The 15,725-nt window shown below is 28.1% G+C and overlaps 8 protein-coding genes and 1 pseudogene across 9 annotated transcripts, besides 1 other annotated feature; 1 reads left to right on the top strand and 8 right to left on the bottom strand.

Annotated features, from left to right (window-relative positions):
* Window positions 1–1,646: 1,646 nt before the first annotated feature.
* Window positions 1,647–2,360, bottom strand: TVAGG3_1024640 (uncharacterized protein; the record flags this gene model as incomplete). The annotated part of the gene is made up of 1 exon (XM_001579061.1): window positions 1,647–2,360. The coding sequence occupies one exon, from the start codon at window positions 2,358–2,360 to the stop codon at window positions 1,647–1,649; it is 714 nt and encodes a 237-aa protein (XP_001579111.1).
* A 48-nt stretch (window positions 2,361–2,408) lies between these two features.
* Window positions 2,409–3,440, bottom strand: TVAGG3_1024630 (uncharacterized protein; the record flags this gene model as incomplete). The annotated part of the gene is made up of 1 exon (XM_001579060.1): window positions 2,409–3,440. One exon carries the CDS (start codon window positions 3,438–3,440, stop codon window positions 2,409–2,411), a length of 1,032 nt encoding a protein of 343 aa, XP_001579110.1.
* Window positions 3,441–3,702: 262 nt separating this feature from the next.
* On the bottom strand, window positions 3,703–4,260 carry TVAGG3_1024620 (uncharacterized protein; the record flags this gene model as incomplete). Its single annotated transcript, XM_001579059.1, has 1 exon — window positions 3,703–4,260. The coding sequence occupies one exon, from the start codon at window positions 4,258–4,260 to the stop codon at window positions 3,703–3,705; it is 558 nt and encodes a 185-aa protein (XP_001579109.1).
* Window positions 4,261–4,458: 198 nt separating this feature from the next.
* On the bottom strand, window positions 4,459–5,034 carry TVAGG3_1024610 (uncharacterized protein; the record flags this gene model as incomplete). Its single annotated transcript, XM_001579058.1, has 1 exon — window positions 4,459–5,034. The coding sequence occupies one exon, from the start codon at window positions 5,032–5,034 to the stop codon at window positions 4,459–4,461; it is 576 nt and encodes a 191-aa protein (XP_001579108.1).
* Window positions 5,035–5,149: 115 nt separating this feature from the next.
* TVAGG3_1024600 lies at window positions 5,150–7,249 on the bottom strand (annotated as a pseudogene). Its single transcript has one exon. A coding segment is annotated over exon 1 (2,100 nt).
* An 815-nt stretch (window positions 7,250–8,064) lies between these two features.
* Window positions 8,065–8,102: a mobile genetic element.
* Window positions 8,103–8,625: 523 nt separating this feature from the next.
* On the bottom strand, window positions 8,626–9,404 carry TVAGG3_1024580 (uncharacterized protein; the record flags this gene model as incomplete). The annotated part of the gene is made up of 1 exon (XM_001579056.2): window positions 8,796–9,404. The coding sequence occupies one exon, from the start codon at window positions 9,402–9,404 to the stop codon at window positions 8,796–8,798; it is 609 nt and encodes a 202-aa protein (XP_001579106.2).
* A 2,345-nt stretch (window positions 9,405–11,749) lies between these two features.
* TVAGG3_1024570 (uncharacterized protein) lies at window positions 11,750–11,983 on the bottom strand (the record flags this gene model as incomplete). Its single annotated transcript, XM_051254941.1, has 1 exon — window positions 11,750–11,983. The coding sequence occupies one exon, from the start codon at window positions 11,981–11,983 to the stop codon at window positions 11,750–11,752; it is 234 nt and encodes a 77-aa protein (XP_051080515.1).
* Window positions 11,984–12,513: 530 nt separating this feature from the next.
* On the top strand, window positions 12,514–13,796 carry TVAGG3_1024560 (Major Facilitator Superfamily (MFS) general substrate transporter family; the record flags this gene model as incomplete). The annotated part of the gene is made up of 1 exon (XM_001579055.1): window positions 12,580–13,761. The coding sequence occupies one exon, from the start codon at window positions 12,580–12,582 to the stop codon at window positions 13,759–13,761; it is 1,182 nt and encodes a 393-aa protein (XP_001579105.1).
* A 735-nt stretch (window positions 13,797–14,531) lies between these two features.
* TVAGG3_1024550 (uncharacterized protein) lies at window positions 14,532–15,457 on the bottom strand (the record flags this gene model as incomplete). The annotated part of the gene is made up of 1 exon (XM_001579054.1): window positions 14,598–15,329. The coding sequence occupies one exon, from the start codon at window positions 15,327–15,329 to the stop codon at window positions 14,598–14,600; it is 732 nt and encodes a 243-aa protein (XP_001579104.1).
* Window positions 15,458–15,725: the final 268 nt, after the last annotated feature.

Raw genomic sequence — 15,725 nt, 5'->3', positions numbered from 1 at the left:
AAAGATCAGATAATTAAATGAATCTACATAGTGCAAGTCCATGTTCCTACATCTGATGGATATAAGCCATCCTTTATTCAATTCATAAAGTTTGAAGATAATTTCGGTATTTGACATTCAATTTCTCCTGTAGTATTTTGCCTATTTGAATATGAATTCTACATTATCCCAACACTATATATATATATGTTATTTGAAAATCCTCAGCTGTATTTTATTTGAACAATAACTCTGTAAAAATGTTTTTCGATTCTTAAAGGTGATAAAACCCTTGTAATATTTCTTCATATGACTTAGACAATAAAATCTCTCATCACTCAATTACTTTCCTTTCTTAATAGCTTTCATTATGAGCCTTTCATTTTTTGAATGTGAATAAATTGTCTTAGATTTTTAGTCGATGTGTTTTCACAATGATTGTATCATTGCATTTGGGCTAAGTGTCTTTTTCTACAATTGGTACATCTTTATACTTGTGAGCTCCTCATCATATTTTATTTTGAATTCAATAACTGTGAATCATTGGATTGTTATTATGCATCTGACGAAGACTTTAAAACTTGCTTAGAATTGCCCTTATCTGTTGTTTCATCGTAAAATAAAGTTGCTGATTCGTAAATATTTGTAGTGTTTAAGTAAAATCGGTCTAATGATAAAAATGCTATCAGAGCATGATGGGCTATCATAAGATGGAGAATTATTTAAATATGAATCTTGTCAAAAATCATCAATTGAAAAGTCATTCTAATAACACGCTTGCCTTTTAACATATTTCACAAATTGATACCTTCCATCATTCTTAAAGATTACACTCATAATACCTTCATATGAAAGATGCATTCCAATTTTGAAATATTATTCAATGAATATGTAATCTTCAAAAACATTGATTCAATATTCAAATTTTTAGAATTTCACAATTTTGTTTACCATCTGAAATTTGAAAATAAAATTTGACTCTCAAAACAATTGGAATTTCAAAAGGAATTAATTTTTCTAATATATTTGTATAGAATTTTTATGCAATATATATGTTAATAATCAAATATTTAGGTGTGTTATGCGAAATCTTGATCAAATTAAACCTTATCTAGTAGACACTCATTATTTGTTCGACATGAGCCCAAATTTAAATTATTATCTTTTTAAAAAAAAATATCAGGATTCTCTTAATTAATTACCAAATAACCCAGACATTCCTAAAAATTACACGTTTATATATTAAAACAGGTGGTTTTTGTTTTTCTTCCCTTATCATCTATTTCAAAAAGGGGAAACTTTAGAAATAACTTTATCAAAGGTATCCAAACTTAGCACAATGATTTTAGTACTTCATTCAAGTTAGCATTAAATATATGATTTTTAATTTTTATAATCATTTTTATATAATTGATTTTTAGCCTTTTAAGATACGTCGTATGCTTCTGATTGTACCATCTCATATGTAAATCCGTTCTTTTGCTCAACTTTGACAGCAATATCAAAAACATTTATAAGATTTTCCATGCTGCCTTGAGAGTTAGAAAAATCATTTTATTATAACAATTATTTTTGGTGTTTTTTAAAATCTTGTTTTGTTGTGCATAAAAAAGAGAAACACCTTTAACATTGTTTAATCTTTTGTTTCATTTGTTCAATGAAGAAGATCAATTGCCATTTTCAAGTTTTAGGATTATTCTGGTATATTGGCTATCGATCTTTTCTGGGAATTTCATTCCTTTATAGTGTTTCTTAACATGGTTCAAATATTCAAGACCTTCCTTAGTTGGTTTGTTTCCATCTTCAATGCACTTAATAATATTATCTTCACCATTAAGACTGTATTTGTCTGAATCGGAAAGTCTGTTTTCCTCTGAAATCAAGATTTTGTGGACCTTTGAATACAATTTTGGCGTTTCATATGTTACTTGCATTGTATTAAAGACACAAGATGCAAATTTAAATGTGATCTTTTGATGCAAATCCTCACTCTCGATTTCAACTTTGACTTCATTTATTTCCTCTTTCTTCTCCCATTTATTTTCTTTCTTTGGCGTACTAAACTCAGAAATTTTGATTTTATCTCCATCACTATTTGGGTTTCTCAATGATTTGCTAAATCCAAATGAAATTTTTGGTCCTGGTTTCAATGATTTATTTGAATTTAGATGGATGTTTTTCTTTTCATTTTTTGTATTTGAATTAGGTAGTTCATATTGTTTTTGTAATTGATTGCTTTCATTTACAGAGTTCTTAAGAATTTGTTGTTGTATTGATTGATTTAATTTATTTTCTTTTTCTTTTGTATTTGTTTGTTTTACTTCATTTGCTTGCTTTTTAGCTTCTGCGTTTATTGTTATGTTTGGCTGATTTAATGGCATTGATATCCTTGGTGTTTCTTTAATTTTTGATTTAATGTCTATTTGTTCTTACTGTGCTTGAAGCAAAGGCTTTTTAGCTTCATTAGTAAATTTATTATTTATTGATGATACTAATTCTTGTGCATGTTGCTTCTGAGGTAATGTTTGGACTTGAGAAATTGTTTCTTGTTTAGCTGATCTCGTATTTAATGAGGATTCTTGTTTATGTGCTTGTTGTGTTGATTGAATTGTTTCGTTTATCTTCTCGGTGTCTTTTGGTTTATTATCATCTGATGATGTTGATTTTGGAGGCCGATTTGACGATTTTATAATTGGATTTACTGATTCTTTAACTTTTGTTGAATTATCTAATGATGGTGATGTCTTTTGAGGCTGTTTATTTGTTTGATCAGCAACATTTGCTCTTGTTTCTGATGGAGATAAAGTTTCAGAATTAATTGTGTTTTTCGTTTGATGTATTGGTGAAGTTACTGGTGCTGGATTTAATGTTTTTGGTTGTTCAGTAACTTTTGTTGGTACTTGATTATGAGCTGATTGCATAGAGTCGGTCTGTTGTTCTGTTCCTTTTTCTTTCGTTTCTGTAGGTGTAGCTGGCTTTGGTTCTGGCTGAGTTGTTACATTTGAAAATCGATCATATGAACTAACAGATGGATATGGACTATTAGAAAAGTCATTATAATCATAACCTCTGTCTTTAAGGTATCTGCCAAGTTGAGTTCTTCCATCAATAGTTCCATCATTTTTGAATTGGAATGATAAGCTTGACATTTCATCTGGATCCAAATTACGTAACATATCTGATGAATCAGTTGTACCTTTTCGATTGTAATAAATACCTTTTGATTCTAAAAATTTTATTGCAGATTTATGTTCTTTAACAGTTGGGGCAGCATAATTTGATTGATAATTTTGATAACCATTCGGATATTCAGGAACATAATTGTTTTGATAATCATAATTATTTTGAGGTACAAAGTCATTTATTGTAAAAGCACTATAATCAATCCCAATATTTTTGAGATATCTTCCAAACTGACTTCTTCCATCAATAGTTCCGTCCTTCTTAAAGAGTACGTTCATTAAATGATTATATCGTTTTTTGTTAAGTCAAAATGTAAAATTGAGAACCTTTCAATTTTGTCTACCATCTGAACTATTCCAATATTATATGATAAGAACAGACATAAAAATTTACGAAGTTCTAATAGATTTAGAGCATTTGCATTCATGATTTATTAGAATAGAATATACCAATTATATTTAGCTTAAGTATTGAATCAAAAAGTTTAAATTCAAATAATATAAAAAACAATATAATTTATTTTTCCTTTCATTAAAAATCTTAATTATTTTCTAGATTAATAATGATTCTATCAAATTGGCGTTCTACCTTCTTAGGAAATTTCAAATCTTTATAATTTTTCTTTATATGACTCAAATATTTGAACCCTTCTTCACTCAATCTTTGATTTCTCTCTATTGCATTAATAACTTCTTTTTCTCCTTTTATGCTATATCCCTCTTCATATGGTAACGAATTTTCATTGGATTTCAAAATATTAAAAGTTTGTGAGTATAATTTTGGAGTTTCATATGTAACTTGCATCGTGTTGAACACTGCAAATGCAAAAGGAATTGATATCTTGAATTGAGATCTAACATCTTCTATTTCATCTTTTATTTCTTCGAAAGTATTTTCTTTGTTTAGAACATTAAAATCTTGGGCTTCCGCTATCGGATTTTCTTGACTCTCTTTTTCTTTTTGTTGTTTTTCTTTCGATGATCTCAAAAGTTTAAATGGATTCTTTGGTTCAGAATTTAGTCTTGGAGTTGATTGTTTGCTATAACATGGGCATTTCGCTTTAACCATTTTTCTACTGATTGGTTTAATATTTGGCATATTTTCATTTTTTGATTTCCGATTATCAACATCTTCTGATTTCGTTTGAGTTTTCTGAACTAATAATTCTAATTGATCATACTGTTTTGTTACATTGTCTCTTATTCTCAATATGGGTGTTGTTTGTTTTGATGATTGGTCTTCATTTGTTTTTTCTTGTTCGTTATTTTGATTTATATCATCGATTGGAAAACCTTGCTATTCTTGAGAGGCAAAATAATTTTGGACTTGGACAAGTTTTTCTGAGTTAATCTTTAACTCAGGATTATTTGGCAAGTCTTCACTTATTCTAAGGACCAAATCACGGAATTCATTGCATATTGTGAATTCATCAAATAATTCAAGCAGGTATTTCATGTATTTGTTCACAATTCGGGCTGAATAAAAGTGATTGATTATTAATGAAGCACATGGCAACACAGTATCTGCAAATTCAGAATCTTTGATAGCCATATCTATAAATAAGTTAAGATACTGAGGAACTATTGTTTCTATGTTATGAGCAAGGATTACTATAGTTAAGCAGTTGATGTAAGCTATTTTTTCTTGAGTAAGTCCTTCTCTTATGCATTGTGTTGTATAATTTACAAGTTGTGGAACTAAATTAAAATAATTTTCAAAATGTGAGCAAACATGCGACCAAAATGTTACTGTAAGAACATTAAATGACCTGAACGTTACATTTTCTGGTGGGAAAACTATACCCTCTGAAGCAGAATATTCCAAACATTCTTCTGCGAGGTCTGTTTCAAGCAATTTGCCAAGGATTGTCATGTAATCGTAAAAGTATTTGCATTCACAATCTTCTTCAGCCTCAGTTGTTGATAATTTAGCCTTAAGATAACCATATTTCAGATTAAGTAACTGAGATATATCATGTTTCAGCAACTCAAAGAATTCCTCATTGTTTCTGGGTTATCATATAATTCATCAATATTTGATAGGGCTATCAACAAATTTACTCTTGTTTCTGCGAAATCATCTAAAGAACAGTCAACTTCGACCAATCGTGGAATATATATTTCAGCAGTTTCAATTGCCCTGTTCTGAGTGAAGATTTCGCTAAGACACATGTAAACTAATTCATACATTTTGCTCAATGTATAATTGTATTCATGGAACAAGCCAAAGCAATATTCATAGATCTTGAAATATGCTTCATTATCAAGGCATTCTTTGTAAACTTCTAGAATTGAAGATAATGAATTTAAAACTTTCTGGTAAATGCGAAGATCTACTTTGGAAATGTATGCACTTCTATTCTTATAATTAAACGATATGTAATCTTCTGAATCATTGATATTTCCATCATAAAAAATAATATCTGGAGTTGGCGACTTCGAAATCACATGATCAATGAGTTCTGGGATTTTTTCTGCTGGGATACAGCACAAACGAAGGAAATCTGGAAAATCATTAAAGATTATCATGAAATCAAAATCTTCGAATACCCTTTCCGCAAATTGATTAAGCATACCTAATATTTCTTCATTTTCGCTGATATCTCTCTTTGAAAGAGAGAATACAAGGGAAGAAAGGGCTGTTTCAACTAATTTTTGATTTATATCTTTTAACATTGATTGTAAAATAAGTTCAATGTAATCTCTGAATTCACTATCATTCATGTCGTTTGTGCTTGTTTCCATACTGAGCAAAAAGTAAATATTTTCTGTTTGATTGTATAAATCAAGAAAATCTTGTGTATAATCAGTAACTCCCGATTGTTTGATGAGCATATACATTAGTTTTGCTATGTCATAGTTTTCTGTTTGGATAAAACTCTGAAATAGTGTTTGGAAAATTGTTGGATAGTATTGTTCAGATATGAATCTCTTATATGACTTAGCATACCTTGTTAATGCAACTATACCATTATTTTGGATATAGGGATCACCTGAAGCAATGCATTGCAAACAAATTTCAATTAAGCTTGTATCTTCTTTGTATAAAGGAATAAATGCAATAAGAAAGCTAGTAATAATCGCATTATCTTTTGATTCAACAATGCTTTTAAGCTGTGCTACAAAATCTTCATCTTGATTATTTTCTATTGCAATTGAATAAATGGAATTAATGAGATAACGAATATCTTCTGACAAAAGTTCAAATTTGTTCGAATCGCTAATGAGTCCCATTAAAAATTCCAAAATTTCCGAAAGATTTTCAAAAATATAATCTTGGATGCATTGAACATGTGTAATTGAACCAGAAATGAGGGATAAGATAAAACTGCCTCTTGAGAAGTTTTCTTCGGTCAATTTGTTGAAACAAATTTTGAGAATATTCACTTTAGTTTCATTTGGAAGATTTGGATCGATCTTGAAATAATGGCCAATAACATCAACAAAATTATTCTCGCTAAGGACTTGCAACATCTCTGGAAGAGGTTCAAGCAAATCTGCATGATCTTCGATACGTGAAAACTCTAGATAAAGTTTCATTATTTCACAACGTGCCTCAATGGAAATTTCGATTGTTAGCTCATGAAAATATTGAATTATTTGGGACAATAATTCATCTTCGGAAGAAAACATTGCAATTGTTGTGAAGAACATTGCTCCAAGTCTAATGTGCTCGTCATCTTGAATATGAACAAATTCTGTCATAATTTGGGAAAGATTTGACCATTTTTCTGAGAGACTGTTATTAAATGAGGTGTTGAATACGTGTTTTTGGAATACACCAATGATATAGATTTCAGTTCAAGAGGAACTTCAGAATTTTGAAGGAGATTGACATCTAAGTTCAAAATCTGTTGATTTATTTCTTCTGGAAGAAGATACTTCATAAACTGGTTATTAATTATAATGAGAGCTTGTTGATGAAACCTTGTCTTGTCACTATCATTCAAGATGTTTATCAAACTTTGGAAAAGAAGAGGAAAATTGGACTCTGCTATGGAATTTATTTGAGCCTCTGCATTGTGAACAACTTCGTCATCGGAGATAAACAGGTTCTGAAGGATAGAAAGGAGATCAAAGTCGGACATGCACCAAAAAAATTTGAACTCTCTTCACAATTGCTCTCAAATTTGATGCATAAGAATTTGTACCGGAATATTTGTCTTAAATTAGCTTGTATAGCAGAATTTTCCAGAAATTATTAAGGAAATATGATCAATTAGAGATTCTTTAATGAGAAAGAGCATATTGAATGATTAAACAGAGATAAGAAGCAAATGATTCATATGGCATACTAATAAGGGTCAAGAATTTATAGTTGTAATTCTAAATACATTAAATAGAAAAAATATAATCTTTATAAATGGATGTTTATAGATTGATTTTGAGAAAAAATTAACAAAATTGTTGTTTTAAGGAATAATTTCATCATTATATGATGAAAAGTGGAGGTAAAAAGTTTTTTATGAAAATACGTTGGTTTTTTTAAATTTTATAGCCATAACTTATTTGTACATCTTTGTTCAACGCCAATCGAGATAATATCTTGAACTCTACGCATATTAATATTTTCAGTCCGGAATAATGTTGATTTTTTGAAATTCGGATTCAATATCTGGTCTTTCCATACTATGTTAATTAGTAATCTGGTATATATTTAACAATTTATAGTAATCAGTTTGATAAATTTGAAAATTTTCGAACAATTAATAAGTTTTTTCTTTAATTACTTATTGTTATTGATCTAATATTGACTAAGTAATAGGAGGTCAATAGATATGGTTGCTGATATTATTCAGGATCGGAGTTTAATGGAGAAAGTGAAATAGAGTATTCAAAAGTTAAAAATATTTTGACAAGAAGAGTATTGATTAAATACCTAATGGTATTCTTAGCAAAATAGTGTTGTAAACAGAAATTCATCAAAAGTGACACCTCAGAAAAGCTAAAATATTGAATTTTTGGAACTTTTGATAGAGCACGTTTTTAAATATTAATTAAAGTAAATGTATATTTTGTAAAGATTCTTTTTAATAAAAAATAAAATTTTGAAGAAGAACACAAAATCTTCTGAAAATAATATCACATAAACTCATATTATTTTCTAATATATAACTATTTTATATAAAAATCAAATTCAATGATCTTAAAAGCGAAGGATAAACCTCAAAATTTACGAATATAATGAGTGGGAATATAATGCTTATCTATCATAAAACCATATGAAATATTAATTTTTGCTTTACGCCTAATTTTTGACGACAATTAGCAAAAAATGTTAAATGTTAACACTCAGTCCATTTGAATATGAAAAATAAAATTAACTTTGATTAAATGTTTTTATTTATCATGCAATTCTTCTTGCGACCAAAGATTTGAATAAAAGTTCAAAAAATAAGATAGCTTAAAAAATAATATACGGTAGTGTTTACTAATAGATGAATAGTATATAAATTCTATTAAAATGGATTTGATCCAAAAAAATATAAAACCAAAAATAATTGTTATAATTTAAATGAAGAAGTAATTTAAAACGATTTTATTTATGATCAAATTTTATATATTTTTTTGGATTATTTATTAATAAATAATCTTCGATGCCCAGGTGGGAAATTCTTATTATAATGATAAGAATCAGAAAGTTTCTAATTGAATATTCAAATCATATTCAATTGGTGTTTCATACTGATAATAAAAATTATCACCCAAAAAATCGAGTTGAACGAGGTTCTCGTCAGACCAGTCACTCATTTGAGCAGAGCTTGGTTTCAAATCACCTGATTCAGAAGGATTTTTTTCCTCATCATATTTACTTAAATCACGTTTCTTCGACCTGCCCTTACAGAGTTTCTGAATTACGCCATTGTTGTTGATTATAAATCCATCAACAGGATCAGTGTCATCACTAAGCTCCCCGGTAAATTTGATGTATTTACATTCAGCTCCTGATACAATTTCTGCCATTTCCTTCACACGTTCGAATTCCTCAATTTTGCCATATTTATAAAACCAATATAATGACTCCTTGTGCCCCCTGGCAAATTCTGGATCCAATTTAATACTATTCTTTTGACAATACCTAATTAAGATTCCTTTTATCTTGTAGGCTTTCATTTTTGTAAATTTCTGCAAACAATTTTTCCAAAAACCTTCATCATTCATGATTTCTTCTCGAAGCTTCTTTCTGGCTATGGTTTGTCTAATGCCATACACTTTATTACTCTTGTTCGCTGGTTTTCCCATGGGAACAGAAAATAATGAAGTGTTTTCAATGCTCTCAATTTTAATTTTTTTGAGTAAGTCATCCTTGATATTTTTAAACTATATCGTGAGTAGATCTGACTGTGATTTTATGATTTTGCATTCAAAATTAGTCATACCATTCAAAAATTTTCTTTTGAATTTGATATTTTTCAAATAAAAAAAATTGAATAAGTGGAAGATGTCTTAAAAATACATCACATTTTTATGATAATAGTGTACACTATTGTTGTAAATGGTAAAACTCTTTAACTTTCTTATTCTCTTGAACAATACATTGGTGGAATGCATTTTTGTAAACTCATTCAAGAGTTTATGTTTTCAGGTATACATCTCTATATAGGCAATTTTTAACAAAAAAAATTTCATCACAAAATCAATCCAAAAAATATGAGTTCAAATAATTGCATCATCGAAAGCAAAGGAGTATACAGTATAATGCAGTCGGAGAGAAGAAACATGATTGGCTCAAAAGTTGAGAATTTATGATATATTCCAATCCCGTCTTACATATATAAATTTCATATTTCAGCTATATAAATAGAAATATTGCTATTAAATCACTCAAGTTCTACTGTACAAAATGCTAAAAAATTGAAAAAAAATAGAATGTTAATATGATCTTGGAGAAATATTAAGATTATCGATGCAATATCACGTTAACATATGTAATTGTATTATATTGATTATTATTTTCTTTTTTGGACATGTTTCGAATGAACTTTCAGGCAAGATTGTAATGAAAATCAATGATAATTGAAACATAATTATCATATAATATATAAGTCGTTATATTTTGTTATCATGAATAGCTTCTTTTGTTCCATCTATTTTTTCCAAAACAGAAAAAAAATGAAACGAAATTGACCATTTTAAAAAATTAATGTAGGGAATTCATTAGGATCTAAATTGATCACATTAAGTGATATGCATTGGTCAACTTTTTTCAAGTTCACGTCTTATATAAAAATTTCACCGGGATTGTTTTTGACAATTTTTGAACAATCAATCTCTCAATTTTGAATGGTTTATATATTAAATCAAATTTGGTTGATAAGATACATATTGAATTCAGGTTCATTTCAAATCTTAATTGGTGATGTTCTGTTTTCATATCATTGAATCAAAAGAGCCCAATTCGCTTCGTAGAAGTTTGAACAATGATGCAAATCAACGAATGCATTTCAGTTTAAAAAATAACTCAAGAAAGGTCAAAACTTCATTTTCCAGTAAATTTATCATTTGGATATGATGATAACTTGTTCATTGGCAATTTTAGATATTCTGGTTTCTATTAGATACTTATTTTGCTAGGATTTGAAATTTGAACTTGATCTTATTATCTTATTATTGAAATATTGCATTTTTCATAATACTTATTTAAGATCATGTGTATGTCATATCAAAAAATAGCCTGATTTTGGCTGATCGTAAATTTCAGAGCTGATTGTAACTAATATGGATAGAATGACATTAATTGTTTGATGTTTTTAAATGTTCATCAATATGTGTGAAAAGAAAACTATATTCTTCTCGGATTTCACTTAATATTTCCTCCGATTTACAAATTTGATCAATACCTTTAAATTTCATAACTACTACCAAAAGCATTATGTACAAAATGTCTAGTTATCATGTTTCGATTGTTACTTCTATACATGTAAAACAAAAGGAACCATTTTGGAACCCCTGTCAAAAGTCGATTAGTGTTTATCAATTTATTTCAATATGAACCTAAAAGAAGTATGAATGATCCTGGACAAGAGTTTGATCCAAAATTGATAATCATTTTCTAATCTTCTTCATTTTTTACAATATTATAATATCTTCGTGTTTAAAATGTTCAAACATGTAGCTATCATCAATAATTTATAATACAATGTCCAAAATTGAAATTTGATATTCATGATACTTTGTTTTTTTGGATTCATTGCATTTAAAGCGATTTTCCTCGATATTTAGTAATAATGTTTTCAAATGATTGTTTGAAATTTGAATATAAGCGCATTATTGATCTTGACATGGTACATTGATCTTAAATAGATAAATACATATTTTTGGACTTGGATGTTGGCATGATATACTATGATATTCTGTTTTTCTAATGTTAGATGAATATATGAACTGGAATTTGATTTGTTTTGAATTCAGGAGCATTTCACTGCAGCATTGAACTATTTTTGCTTCATCAATAGACTTTCCTATATATAATCGATGGTTATGTGAATCTCATCATGCAAATTGCTTGGAAGAAGTAATCAATAATATGAAAAAAAGTTAAAATCTCAATGAAAAAAAAACTTTAGAATTATGATGAATTCTTATGATTAATTCTTCGTATTGAGATCATGTCTTGCCATTTGTTGATTGTGCATTTGCATGCCAAGGTTAGAATGGTGAACATTCTGATTTGCACGCTGAGCTTGCATATTGTGAGATGGAGGGTTGCTGCTCCTCATTTGTCCTCCAAGATTTGCTCTGTGAGCACTTTGATTGGCGTGTTGAGCACTAGTATGGGCCATATGTGCGCTTTGATTAGCATGTTGTGCGCTCTTCGACATTGGTATAAGTGAACTGTATGTGTTTTATTCTATTTTGAATAGATTATCACAATATATTTTCCGTATGATATATAAAATTGAATGAATTTTGTGAAGAATTCGGATTAATTATTAAATTTATCAAAAAGATTCAGAAGTGTCTTATCTAATGAAAATTTTGTTTCTGACGTTGTAAATGTATTGAATATGTTATGTTTTTCATCATTAGCATGAATATAATGAATTAATTGAGAATTCATTAACTCTGAATTTTTGGATAATAAACAATTTGAGTTTTTTTGTTCATATGTAATGCTATTTCGATTATCAAATTATCAATTTAATAGAAAATTATTCGATTTTTTCAGAAATCTGATTATTAATATGTGCGTGCTCTTCTGAAATTTTGAATGAATTTAAACTATTACGCGGAATATTTTTTGAAATTACATCAATAAAATAATTCAAAATAATAAGTGAATAATGTAATTAAAATCTTTTATTTAGATCGTCATTTGCCATTAGAAAATGTCAATTTTTTAACTCTTTCGAAAAAAAAAATGCTTTTATTGTTGCGAAATCTCTTTGGCAATCATTTTCTATCAGCAACTGTCTTAATGATAGGATCTATGACTGCTGGGGAAGCTTTCTTATTCTGGCAAAAGGCAGGATTTACCATAGAATTTGAAATATATCATCAGTCGCCATATGGAAACGCATTTCCTATCATTGTTACAGTTACATCGTTCTTTGCAACAGTATTTCTACACTTTATTTATGCAAGACTCAATTTTAAACAGTTTATTTCGTTATCTTCCATTTTATCTGCCATTTCATGGTTCATAATGACATATTCTACGAAATATGTAGTCTTATTATTGATGATTTCGGCCATACTTTTGGGTGTTTCCATATCACTTTTCAACATTTTAAATCCAATTTACTTATTAAGCCTCGCTACAAGAGAACAGATCGATGCATTCGGTATTTTACATCCTATAGGTATAAGTTTGGGCTCGATTGTCTGTATTTTATTAGGAAATTTCATAAATTGGAGATTTCTTTGTTTAATCTTTGGTTTCATTTCAACTCTCCATCTTGTTCTTGTTCATTTCATACCAGATTTTGATACGCAATACTTAGAGCAGCTCAAAAAGGCAAGAATTAGCGAAAGAAAAGCATCAAGAGTTAAATCTTACGTTCATTGCATATTTTTAGCCTTTTTACCTTTCTTTGGTGGATATTTCGACGAATTCTTATCTACTAATGAATACCAGTTATATAGAAAACCACTTTATTTAGTTTTAACAAATGTTTTTTATATTTTAATGTTTTTCGTCACTTTTCTATTAGTTTATTACTTCGAATTCAAGGTATTATGGATTATTTCGTGTCTCTTATGTTGTGTCTCACAGATTGCATCAGCAGTTCTCACTGGAATGCATTTTGATCAAAAATTTAATTTAATTTGTTATATTTTATTTGTTGTATCGTTCAGAATCAGCTTAGATGTAGCTGGATGGTCAATGATACCTCGTATTGATATTAATTTGTTGTCTTCTTTGTCTTTAATTCGAGTTACTTGTTATGGAAGTTATTATGTGTTCAGATTGAGCGGAAATCAGTTTATTTTCACGTTAATTACTAAGAGTATATCAGCTTTAATATGTTTTGTCTTGTTATTCTACAGAATATTTATTTTCCATGAAGATAATGAAATTGGAGATGCAGTTTTGACTTCTAACTTGGAAAACATATTCGAATCGAATCCTGATAGCTTAACATCTCATTTATTATAAATTTTTATTATAAACTGTCGGTTTATTTAAATGAATTTTTTTGGATTTTTTAAGGTTCCATTTTATCCCTCAATTTTGAGAGATATCTCAATTTTATTGTGTGCTTTAATAGCTTGTATCATCTAATTAGAAAATACTTATTGCATTATGTGCATGCATTGACTGGGATATATAGTAATTGAGATTGAAATTCAGAATTGTTTATACGATTCCCTTTGCCCACTCAAATTTGAAAGATCTCTCAATATTATTCTGCGCTTTAATACCTCGTGTCATCTCATTGGAAGAATCTAATTGGAAATTACACATTGCAATATGTTCCTGCATTGGCATAGGTATATAGTGAAAGAATTTACATTGGAATCAAAATTATTTTCATGAAAATTTTTGTAAATTGATTCTTTAAAAAGAAATGATACGTTTTTTAATTTGATACCAAGATTAAAGCACAATTAACAAAAAGATCTATTAAAAAATTGCTATTTATATATATATTTGATTTGATATTAGATCTAATAGTTATTCAATGATGTTTATGCAATGAGAGAGATTCAATATTATTTTTGATACTACATAACATAAGATATAATATTGATTTTTAAAATGCTCTAAAAACTATGTATAACAAGATAATCAATGCAATATCTTGCAATAAAACTGCCCTTGTGTCAAATTAAAATGGAATTTTTATGTTAAAGAACCCATAAATCCATTTTCTTTGTAAAGTTTTCAATATGTGCATCAAAATTGAATACTTTACAAATATCACATTTTCCTATTTTATCAATATTTTATTGAAACAAAAACACAAATTACATATAGAAACATGTTTAATTCTACGTAATTGTACTGAATCTTTTTTTGAATTCATCAATTAAGTCTGGTAAAATGTTGGCTAAACTATCATATGCATGTTGGTAAATTATGTATTTTCTTTCTATTTCATCTTCGAATGGTATATCAAACAATGATCTGATTATTTCATTCTTTTTTCCTTCATCTTTTTCAGAAATAATTATATTTACAGATCTTTGATATAAACTATTCAATTCTAAGTAATTTTGATTCAAATATTTGGCCAAATCTCGACCTTCTTCAACCATCTTAGCCCTGTGAAATTTTTCGACTTTACATTTAAGAACCAAATAAGAAATTTCGTAATTTTGAATGTTATCGTCAAAAAAGTAACTTTGATAACAAATTTGAGTTAAATTTGACATCACAAAATCGTTTTCAAATGAATCAGGAATTAAATCAAACAAATGAGTAATAATTTTCATCAGTTTCTTTTCATTGTTGAACTTAGAATAAAGGTTGCACATAATAAAAAGAATTTTTTCAAGCAAATCTTTGTCATTGCATATATATTTCAAAATATCAAAAGTTAAATCAATGATTGAGCCTAGCTTTAGCTCATCCTCGCCGATACTTTCTAGTTTTTCTAATACAATGTTGATAGAAACATTAATTATTTCATTATTTTCATTTCCGATTCTTTGGATCAGTTTTTCTAATAAGTATATTGTATCATCTTCATAATCATCATAACTTTGTGTAAGAATATTCATAATATTGTTGGTAATAATTTTTAATGAGTTTTCTGTCACTTTTTCTATAAATTTTCCAAATACACTGGAAAAATGTGAAAAATACACCAAATAACTCTGGGAGATCAGAGAAAACAGCTGAAGCATGTCATCAGCAAATTCATCAGAGAGTTCCTGATCAAAAGAGAATTGTTGTAATAGATTTAAACACGAAAATGAAATTATTTCATTTTCAATATTTGATTTCAATGTTTCCAAAAAGAATTCTACTAAAGACCGAATTACCTTTTTGTTATTTGTAAGTTTAATAATATTTTCCAATGCTATTTCTGCAATTTCTCTTAAATTATCATTTTCATTAAGAAAATATTCCAAAATCTGTTTGAAAAAGTCATCATTAAACTCTATAATCTCTAA

This window comes from Trichomonas vaginalis, chromosome I (assembly GCF_026262505.1).
Source record: "Trichomonas vaginalis G3 chromosome I, whole genome shotgun sequence".
Classification (NCBI taxonomy): Eukaryota; Parabasalia; order Trichomonadida; family Trichomonadidae; genus Trichomonas; species Trichomonas vaginalis.
The sequence above is the reverse complement of the archived record's forward strand: the minus strand, read 5'-3'. Positions and strand labels throughout refer to the sequence as shown.